The following is an 11,367-nucleotide window of genomic DNA, read 5'->3' on the forward strand; positions in this document are numbered from 1 at the left end:
TGACAAAGGGCTAACACTCGAAACGCCAGCTTTTAAACTCTTCACGGTGGTCAATTTACGTTATCAGCTCAGTTGATAATACTTAATTACCCTGTTATACTCTCTCAATGACGCAGCACACAGTTCCTTGAGAAATTTACCCCCTTTAATCTTTTTTGTCGTCAACTCTTGTCGAAAGATCCTCTTACCATACAATTAACTATTTTAATGTACAATTGTTGCTTGCCTTTTGATTCTAATGAAATCAACTTTGATAATAAATTTCTTCCCCTTGCTTTGGACTAAGGACCTGAAGATGAGCACTGTTCATGTCATTGATGTTTGTCGAGCACTATGGCATCTGATCAGCCATGGCAGCAGTGGTGATGTGTTCAACTTAACCAACAAGAGTGACACCTGAGACCTTTAACCCCCAAAATATGATTGTTAATTCTCCTTTTTAGTGGCTACAAATGTTCTTGACAGCTAGTAGCAAGTTTGAGTATTCTCATTACCTGTTTGCTGAATAATGTAAGGATATTATGGGAAAAAAAGATTACATGTTAATTTCTTCCGGAAGTTAAAGGCTAAACTTTAACCAGTTTAACACATCTTTACCCTCAGAAGGGTAAACATAGCTAAAATTCATACGGATTAAAAAAGAAAAACAAAACTAAAGCCAGCCATGTCTTTTTATATGATGCTTAAACATAGCTAAAATTCACAATGATTAAAAAAGAAAATTAAATCTAAAGCAATATATATAAATCTATAAAAATAATGGTCTGTTATTAATATTAATATTTACTAAACAGGAACGTCTTAAGTGCTTTTTAAAAATTGAGGTGGTGTTAGACTTTCGAATTTTATAGGGTATTAAGTTCCATTCTCTTGGTGCCTGAACAGCGAATGCTCTGTCTCTGTAGGTCTCAGTATACGATCTAGGTTGCATTAAAAGTTCATTACTAACAGACCTTTCATAACGGCCACGCCCTTCCCTGCATTTATAGTGCTACTGTGATTGTAGACCCTCAAAGGACTTTCAGCTCTGGTTTGCCTCATTTCGTTCAATAGGAAGTTCTTTATGATAGTCACTTGTTCGTTAATGGATCAAAGATTGAAGAATCGGGTTTAGCTACAATTATCCCGGACTTACGGCGGATGTGCTTAGGGAGGTAAGAGTTAGAAAATTTATTTTATGCTAGTCATTTGTTCTCTGTTTTTTAGCATCGTGTTCATAATGTACATAATTCTCTCTCTCTGAGGTTGACATCTGGCGAGTGTACTTGAAGGGGTGAAGAAATTGCGCCAATCCGGAGAAAATCATGGTGTACAGTTCTATCGCTAAATGTCAGTCCTTGAGGGAGGTTTGGCCGAGGTTTGTCAATTAAATGTCAATTATGTGCGAATTGTGTGCGAATTATGTGGTACCGCGGTAATGGTGAATCGTGTTACCTCAGAAGCGCGTTATCCAGTGAACGAATACTACCATACAATCAACAAATGTATCGAGAAACGCTAACCCCGAGCAAATGCAATCTAGACGAGAATGCTTACCGCAAAAAGATACAGAGAAATGCTAACTGAAAACAATCCAGCGTTAGCAATTATGTACAGCGGTTTTTCGGAGACACTTGATTTATAAAGCCAATATCCAGGCGTTCAGGGACAATCAAGCCCCGATTTCTTTCGATAACATGTGACCTTTAACCCATTGCTGCGTGTCAGTTCTATTTGAGTGTTCACTCAACATAATTTTTCTTTGTAGGTTCTTGATGATTATGTTGAAACAGGGTTATTTCCACCTTCACTGGTCCATGCAAGATAATGACGACATGATGGCGATTCACTAAATTAAATAATTCCTCTTGTGACTTTTGATCATCCAGAGGGAAAGCGATTAATCTGGATCCCAATAATCTCGCCAAGGAATCTGATGTTGATGTGAACTAATAACTTAAGGTTCTTCCCCCTAGTGGCAAATCTTCTTTTGCCGGGATGTTTCGATAATTCAGTGGTGGATCTAGGGGAGGGGCCCGGGCCCCCCCTCCCTATTTTGAGTTAAAAAAAAATAGAATCGCAGAAGGAAGAAAAGCCGGCAGGGCAAGCGACAAAAAACTCAAGGTCTGGATCTGCCAATGTAATTTACTCATCAAATATACAAAAATGACCACAACCTGTAGAAATCTGGTTCGAGATAACTTGTGTAAGGCATGTAGCTTTTTGAGACACGTGTAAGGCACGTAGCTTTTGAAATAAATGCCGTTCCAGGTATCTGGACAAGAAAGGGCGAGGGATACAGAGGTACCCGTAGAGAGCTTGTTACACAGTCTAGCAATATCAGAAACAAAAACAAAACATAACGGATTAAAGGCAGGTTCGGGTGGTTGGCGATTTTCGCTCAGTGCTGGAAACGTTTCATCCAGGTTCATTCAGGATTAGTTCAGTCTGAACATTGTGTTTGAAACTCAGGTGCTTGCACAGCTTGAATGAATAGGTAGTTTTTGTTCTATTTATCGTTAAGTCCTTTGAGGGTTTGTCAGCTTCAATTTTGGATAAGAGGAAAAAGAAGTTTATATTTTAATGACTGAGAAAGAGGTGTTGTAAGCAGACGATGACCCATTTGGCCTAAAGATGCCGGAAGGCCCGCACTCGAGAATCTTTTTTTTTAGAGTTGAGATGCATGATGCGACTATGAGTATTAATAGCAGGTAATTTAGTGTTAACAACTGGGTTGAAAACGTAAATTAGCCACCGTAAAGGGTAAAAAAGCTGACGTTTCGAGCGTTAGCCCTTCGTCAGAGCGATTGGTTCGCTCTGACGAAGGGCTAACGCTCGAAACGTCAGCTTTTTTACCCTTTACGGTGGCTAATTTACGTTTTCAACCCAGTTGTTAACACTAAATTACCTGCTATACTCTCCCACCGACGCAGCACCACAGTTTCTTTAGAAACTTACCCCTTTATTTATGAGTATTAATACTCAAGACGAGATTCTAGTCCATAGCAGGTTACTCTTACCTCTCTTTCTTCTTCTCAGCGTTTTTTCAGTCTTCCCTGACAGTCAACCAGTACCTTTTATTCCCCTGGGTGAAGCAAGACAGCGGATGGATAATAGAATCGCAGTCAACCGCGATTTTTACTTTAGTTCAGACTCATATGTACTTACAGACGTTCAAGGAGACTCGTGGCCTCTCAGGGCCTGTTTACATGGAGGTGGGGGACCCCAGGTAGGTGAGGTAACCCGCCTAGGTGGGATACCCCGCCTGTCCATATAAATTCTTATTTTATTTTGATCACGTTAACATGATAGGTGGGGTGACCCGCCTAGGCGGGTTGCCCGGTCTGCCAGGTAGGGTAATCCTGTCAGCCGGGGTGACAATTTGCTATGTAAACGTGTCAAGGTGGGGTAACCCAGCGAAACATGTATTTTTTAAAACTTTGTACATTTCTTAGGCGTCTCATGGCAGAAATCAGAAACCGCAACGGAATATTTAGCGTTTTAGCGTTTTAAATCGACCACACCTGGTTTCCCAAACTATTCCGTATAACGTGTTAAAGTCTACGGTTCCTCGCGAAATCAAACACCGCGCAACACAACCCGTGACGCTCTCATGAATAAATACATATGTGTCTGAGAATTAATCTTTCGTCTTTTTCAAGATGTGAGCTTGGGACGCCTCTGCTCAAACTCCCTAATTGCAAGTGCAACAACAACCTCAAGAAACCTCACCCCAGCACCCCGGGGTTATAAGATGCATGTAAACGCGTTATATTTTTCGACCACGGCCAGGCGAGTTACCTTACCTACCTGAGGTCCCCCACCTCCATATAAACAGGCCCTAAAAAATTTGGATCAATATCAGTATCTGGGCAAATGCCCACCTACCCCTCCCTTAACCCAACATTAACCTCAAATTGTTGTCAATTGACAGTTGTTGAGTTAGGGGAGGGGTAGGCGGGTAGTCGCCCAAATACTGACATTAATCCAAAAATTTTTTCCGTGCATTGTGGTTTTTCATTTCTCCCATTCTACCATTCCATCCATTGCATCATCCAAGGAATTTGACCGCAGAAGCACGCATCTTCCGCTCATAAAGATTATTGATTTGAGGAATTTGACTGCAACCTATCATTTTTCGTGAGATCACGTATTCTTGAAAAAAAGTCAATCTTCGAATCTTGCTTTCGGCAATCGGTTGTCTCGAGAAAGAAAAGAAGCGAAAATCAGCCGCGAAGATGGGAATGACGAGAGGCCATTCTATCGCAGCTATTTCTATTGGTACTCTGCAGTTATTGTTTTCCGTTGCTTTGATCATTCCCTCTTTCGTTCTTTCGAGTTATAACAGCCAACACGTCAACACATCCATGACGCCATATTGGACTGGGTTTCCGGTGAGTGTGGAAAGATTTTGTTTTCGTTTACTTGCAAATCTGTGGTGTAGATAGAGGGTTTTCGAAATTGATTTATGTTCTGGGAAGGGTTTTAGATGTCAGTGAAACCTGTAAATTAATTTATTTCCTCAGTCAAAACTTCAAATTAAACCTGCAATTTAAACATTTTTTCCGGACTGCTGAGCGCTCCTTAAGAATTTAGTTCTTAAGTTTCTCACGCAAGAAGCTTCATCGGCAAGCAATTTTGGAGCGCCGAGAGACTACGACAGACAACGTAGCTTAGAGCTATTATGTCTCCGGGGAAGTAGGCACTCGCTCATTTGCCATGCACTCCTTTGGTTACCAGAAAGTGTTGAAATGACTGAAGCCATGTTTATTGCCGCCATTGTGCTTTAATTTGTGGATCTCATCCTCGTCGTCAGTGTTAAGTATCGAGTCTTCTTTCAGTTGATCTCCGAATTGTTTTCTGTACGTGTTTTAAATGTCAGGAAGAGGATGATGTTTCATGGGGATTGGACGTGAAAATAGTCTCCATGAAACGTTCCGTGACTAGAATAAAATAATGTGTAATGCGCGCAGTGATCCCATGATCCATAGACTATACTACCAGGAATTACGGTCGTTTCGCCTACGGGTCGTTTCGCCTACGGTCTGTTAGCCCACGGTTAGAGTCGATTCGCCTACGTCTCATATGTCAGTTCGCCTACGTGTTAAAACATGTGTTACAACAGTTGATTCATCTACTTTATGTGCGATCGCGCTCGGATCCTAGTCGGTCGATTCAATTCCTAGAGTGTGACTCATAAAGTCAAGTTTTAATTTGATTCATCTTCGTTCGAGTAAAAACAAGTTATGTAAATATCACATATTCTGAGTTGTGAATTACATGGTTCTCCAATTACACTCAGTAACCATGAAGCGTACTCATTTCGCGACATTTTAATTCTAATACACTTATTACATTTTTAAATTAAGGTTTTGTTGATGCCTTATACCAAGCTAATGGCAATCGAGAGATAATTGAATTTCCTCGCAAGGTAGACCAGGAGTAGACCTAAATTGTAATGAGACAAATATGAGGGTTGATACCTGACTCCCAGGGGCAGTCATTTTATCATCATCATCATTATTATTATATGATTATTGACTGTTTTTTCCTGTATGATATTTTGGCAATATTTGTCATAAGGTTTGTTTTGTTTCGATCGTTTCATTTTGGTTGTTTCAGTGGTTTTGCTTGTTTTGCTTGTTTCATTTCATTTTGCTGTTTCAAGTTTTAGTACATGCCCAACATTAGGAGTTGAGTGTGGTGAAAAAGGGACACTTGCAGTACTCTTTTAGTCATTTACTTCTGTGATTTAAAAAACTTCGTCATTTCAAATGGAAGTAAAAATTTACAGACTTTGTGTTAAAAATGATAACTTAATGATAACTCTAAGTTACTCTCAATTACTAACTACTCTGAGACAGAGCTCCTCACCTCTAAGAACATAACCCAGATATTTGACAAGTTTTCAAGAAATGCAAGAAATGGAGATTATAATAAAATGCTTCGTAAAGGAGACTTCAAGACTCATTGTTAAGGGTGACAGGATGTGCAGATCATAGTGAAAGGGTTAAACTCCCTTAGGTTTTTCTGGGTAGTTTGATTCTCATCCCTTAAATTTTAATTTTTTTATCAGGAATTCTTGATACTGTAGACATTATTTTACAATTAGGAAACACAGACAAAACAGCACAATTGTTTAAAGGTTGAGGACCACCAGTGTCATGCTTAGGCACAGCAACAATTACTTAAATGATATTCCAAAACCTATTCACCTGTGTATTTAAGAACAATGCTATGCTCATAACTTTTTTTACTTATGCTGTATTAAAAGTGACTTTTATATTATAGTTCTTTCTCTGTGCAATTTTTGGCATTTGTGGAGGTGTTACCAAGAACCATTGTTGTGTAAGTGTTACTCTTTGCAAATATTTTGTTTTTGTAAAGCTTTTTTTTGTGGTTGTTCTGAAAGAAAAGAATGAAACGTTTTTGTTATCTGGTGACTCTGAAAATTGTCAGAAAATTATGGCATATTTCCTTACATTTTTCATATTGAAGACTTTTTCATGTTTGTATAGTCGCAATGATCTAAATATGAGAGGGAAGGTAGAGGAATTTGGGAAAGTTATGCAAATCTGAGACATAAATGAAAATTTATGTTATAAATGATTATTTGAGAGTGAAAACTGAATGCTATTAATCTAAATTATATTTTGTAATTTATTCCAGATGGTTGCATTTTTGGTCTTCAGCATTATTGTCACAGTCATTTCTGCAATAGCGTCGATTGTTGTCACTATAGCTCTGACTGTGTGGAATGTTACAAGTGATGTTTATGATTGCTCAGATGGCAACAGTTATGGAGGTATGTTAGACTCTACCATTTAATAACATTTATTTTGTAATGGTGTAATTTTTTCATTTCTCCTATATTTCTTAACATTCCAGTTATTCAAAACAAAATCTAGCTTTTCTGAAATTCTGCATCCTGTGCTAAAATATGATCAGAGGTGCTTTGTTAATGTCAGTTTTATTATAATATTGGTGAAAATTTGCACTACTGGTGTCTCAAAATGGTAATTAATTAAATTGTATTGTGATCTGTCCATATATAACAAAGATCATTCCCAAAATTGCAATTAAGTTTTGTATCTGGATTTTGTGATTTGTTTTATCACACTTTTGCTCAAACTACAAACACTTCTCTTCAAAAACTTCTCAGCAGGATCGACTGCTGAGATTTATTGCAGAGTGTCACAAGATCAACATCCTGAAAAATCAACGTGTTTGCTATAATTGAGAGGAAGACACTTGGTTGCACAATTAAATGCATATAAAGTTGCAATTTGCATCTTTCTCTACTTTAGTATCACTTTTCTTTCTTGCTCTTTGGATTTTTTGGAGTCCTGCAAAACTTCCCCATGGCTACACATTGTTGCACAATGCTTTGTGTAAATATTCTTTTTAAGTTAACCTTTTAACTCCCATGAGTGACCAGGACAGAAGTTCCCCATATAATATCAATATGATATCAACTAGATGAGTTATGAGAATAAAGGAAAAAAATCAATTAGGGGAAGATTTGTTGATCCAATACTAAGTTCTCTAAACTAACATTATAAGAATTGTATGGTTGACAGTAAGGAGAATTACAAATTTGATCTGGGAATTAAAGGGTTGAGTGAATTTATAAGTGGGGTGAAGAACCCATTTCAGTAACTCGGTGTCAAAATTTTCAAGTTTCTAGCCAACACAGACTGCAAAAGGGAGACAAAAATACTGTATATATGTAATCCTTTATAACTCTTGTCCACAAAATTACAGGAGAATGGCAATGCTAATAATGATAATGGTAGTTCAATAATAAAAAATATAATTAATTAAGGTAATTTTTATATAATAATTATTATAAGTTTTATGTCATCTCTGTAACTCAATGAACCACCTCTCTGATCACTGTCAGAGGTATTATCTCTAAAATGACACTCTTTACAGCCGTGGATGACTGCTCCTACCTGAACAACGTCAGAACTGTGATTATTGTGATCATGATTGTCTGCTACATCTCCACTGCTTTGGCCCTGGCTGGATCAATTTTGGGCTGTGTTACAACTTGCTGTGCCCCACCTGTAAGTAGAGAGACATTTAGAGATTTGTAGGATTGAAAGCACTAAATCTGTTCTTTTCCTTGGGGGAAAAAAACTGCTAAGAAAGATGTTCAGTTTTTGAGGAGTGGTGGACAAGAAAGAATCTGAACCCTTCTCAAGCAAATGAACCACACATCTTTGTATTTTGTAGTCCACTGCTACTAGTAATGATACGTGTTAAATACCTCACTGCGTGAGTTATTGACAACATTCTAGTATTACTGGCATTCTGTTTGTAAGTTATTTATGCTTGCCAGTAATGTTGAAAACAGCAACGAGTAACGCAATGACTGAGCAAATCTTTGCTTCTTTTAGGATCCCCCCATGGTGGTTATTGCTCAGCCAACAATGGCCCCCACTGGTGTGGTGGTATCTCATTCATCCATGCAGGTTAGCGGAGGGGCTCCAATGGCCTACCCCCAGGGTGGTTACCCTCTGAGTGCTTACCCTCAGGGTGCTTACCCTCAGGGTGCTTACCCTCAGGGTGCTTACCCCCAGGGTACTTCTGCTGGACAGGCCATGTTCACAGAAGAAACAGCACAGACTCACGACAAGGCTCCCTTGGTTGTGTAAACTGTCATCACAGTTTATTACATTAGTTTGATATTTCCTTTTTTCTAGGTTAAATTTGTTGTAAGTTTCAGTGCATAGTTGGCATTTAACTCAGTGTGCAGTCATAAACTAAAGAATTAGAGCCCTTTGTTATCTTTTCACAAAGAAAAATTGATTCAAAATATTTTTTTATGAAGAATGATTCCAGTTTGTTATGGCAGACGGATATTTTCCTCTCCATTGTTTATGATTTAGCAAAGAAGGCTTTGTTTATTAATGTATGTGATATGTGACTGTATTTAACAGAGTTGCTTTTTGGTAAAAAAGCTGAAAAACTTCCTTTAGCAATTAAATTTCTAAGCATTCTTTTAGACACTAGCCTGTCAGATAGGTTTCATTTTATGTTAATAATTTTTTTATAATAGGTTATATAGAGGAGACCAATTGATAGCTTTGTCCATGACATATATAAAAATTAAGCATTTATTTAGGATCTAGAGTTGCTCTTCAGAAGAGTGTTCTCTTTGTTTAGAAAATTGCTACTGTACTTGATGCAGGTTAGTTAAGAATTGAACAAGTGAGGATGAGTGCAGTTTAAATTGTTGCCAGTATTTTTTACCACCTAGAGAAAGAAACGGCAATCATTTTAAAAGTATTCTGATAACTTAATTATATTTCATTTCGTTAAGAGTAGGCCTGTATGGTGTAGCATTTTATAGATTTAAGTTATATACTACCAAAGGTAGTTTTTGTATCGGTTTTTTGTGTTAGGTTTTAAATTTAGCCTATATGCCATGTATTTTAGTATATTATACCAAAGTCAGCTTGTTGCAATACTCGATGCAGTGGTGATAAAAGTTTAATAAATTGTTTTGTCATCCCATGTCAGACATTTTGTGAGGAGAATCATAAGTAAGTTCTTGGGAGTGAAAGGGTTTCTTGAAGAGGGGTTAATGTTTGTGCTCTCAATATCTTCCTGGCTGCCACCAGTGGTTATCGCAATCATGCAATCTCTTGTAGGTATTTTGGTAAACATATAATTTAAATTTTCCTCCTACCTTATTTTGATGAGCTACTTTGTTTGGTTTATCACATTGATATTTTGGGAATACACACATACTTTGTTTTAGTAGCATACAATGAACAGGGTTGGACACCTGCTCAGCTGTGTTACAAGCCACCAGACTAGCAATTTCTGAAATTTATTTGCCTGAAAAGGAACTTTGTTGCCCAGGTCAGCTTTCTTCTTGGGGTCTATTTTATCCTTATTTACATTGCCTTACATGAAAAGGAAAACCCTTAGGGTTTAATTTCAAAATGAAATACAACTGTTTTGTTTAATTTGTATTGCTTGTGAAAACATTTCCTTTGAAATATTGATGTTAGCAGCTCTTGATGGTCCTCTTCTTGGTCTCTCAACTTATTGTCATTCTCCAACTCATCATAAGAATAATAGTCAGACAGATCTCCATGATCAGCCACAGCATTAAGTTGATCGAACTCCATTCTTCCATTCATTCACTTGTATTCTGTTCTTGTAACAGGGCATAAGTAATAAAGACGGCAAGAAATCACCATGGACACACATTGCAAAATACAAGCTAATGGTGGAACAAGAAATAGCTAAACTTGATGGGCATGAAATAATTGATGGAAAATTGAAACTAGCTTTGAATATGATTTTTGTGGTTCAATTTATTCCCTCAGTCCCCTTTCATATACATATACTTTTAGTTTCCCTGTGTTTTACCTCGTACTTATGGCTGGTGACCAGTTTGAAACACGGAACACAAAGAGAAAACTAAGGGAAACTTTAAGGTTTTGATGGCACTAAGTGATCTACTTTTTGACTTTTTAGATTAAAGTTTATCACTGCTAGACCTACAATTATTTATGGAAAAGCTGACAGGCAAGGACTGAATGAGTAATTAAAAGTAGCACAGTTGACTGTCAATGAAGACATCTATCAAACACAGACAGTCACTTCTAAGAAGTATTATATTAAGAACCCATGTAAGCCATGGATGTTAGATACTGTGTGTGCTACCGACCATTTACAAAACGTAAACAATCTAGGACATCAAAGTTAGTACCTTTCTGATAGACTATCTTAAGAAAGATTTCAGAATATAGGCCAATATAAATTGATATGTGTCCTAATAGGCTGTTAGTACTAAGAACTTGTAGGCTGTTTTGGTCTGTAACCCCCTCTAAATGTCTTTAAAAAGTGATGCACTAAACAAATAAAGTGTTTTTGATGTTAGATACTATGTGTGCTACCGACCATTTACAAAACGTAAACAATCTAGGACATCAAAGTTAGTACCTTTCTGATAGACTATCTTAAGAAAGATTTCAGAATATAGGCCAATGTAAATTGATATGTGTCCTAATAGGCTGTTAGTACTAAGAACTTTTAGGCTGTTTTGGTCTGTAACCCCCTCTAAATGTCTTTAAAAAGTGATGCACTAAACAAATAAAGTGTTTTATTTTTCGTTTTTCTGTCATTTCCTAGTTTTTAAATTTTAATTTTGGGAAGCGAGCTGCTTGTTCATAACTGCTACGCCCTTCCCTGCATTTATAGTGCTACTACGAATTTCAGCTTTGGTTTGCCTCATTTCTTTCAATAGGAACTTCATTATGATAATCACTTGTTCGTTAACGGATCAAAGATTGAAGAATCGGGTTTTAGCTACAATTATCTCGAACTTACAGCGGAAGTGCTTAGAGAGGTAAGTTTTTTTTTTGC

General features: G+C 37.4%; 1 protein-coding gene across 1 annotated transcript; it reads left to right on the forward strand.

Moving 5' to 3' along the window:
* Positions 1–3,977: 3,977 nt before the first annotated feature.
* Positions 3,978–9,503, forward strand: LOC131771660 (uncharacterized). Its single transcript, XM_059087520.2, has 5 exons — positions 3,978–4,373; positions 6,271–6,327; positions 6,649–6,784; positions 7,915–8,048; positions 8,382–9,503. Exons 1-5 carry the CDS (start codon positions 4,218–4,220, stop codon positions 8,637–8,639), a joined length of 741 nt encoding a protein of 246 aa, XP_058943503.2. The 5' UTR covers positions 3,978–4,217; the 3' UTR covers positions 8,640–9,503.
* The last annotated feature ends 1,864 nt before the right edge of the window (positions 9,504–11,367 follow it).

The sequence above is a fragment of the Pocillopora verrucosa genome, chromosome 1 (assembly GCF_036669915.1).
Source record: "Pocillopora verrucosa isolate sample1 chromosome 1, ASM3666991v2, whole genome shotgun sequence".
Taxonomy (NCBI): domain Eukaryota; kingdom Metazoa; phylum Cnidaria; class Anthozoa; order Scleractinia; family Pocilloporidae; genus Pocillopora; species Pocillopora verrucosa.

Excerpts from the sequence above, each read along its gene's own strand:
- LOC131771660 (XM_059087520.2), top strand. The coding sequence starts at position 4,218 with ATGGGAATGACGAGAGGCCATTCTATCGCAGCTATTTCTATTGGTACT. Across the intron at positions 4,374-6,270 it reads CATATTGGACTGGGTTTCCG|TTCTTTCTCTGTGCAATTTT; the intron begins GTGAGTGTGGAA and ends TTTATATTATAG. Across the intron at positions 6,328-6,648 it reads TTACCAAGAACCATTGTTGT|ATGGTTGCATTTTTGGTCTT; the intron begins GTAAGTGTTACT and ends AATTTATTCCAG.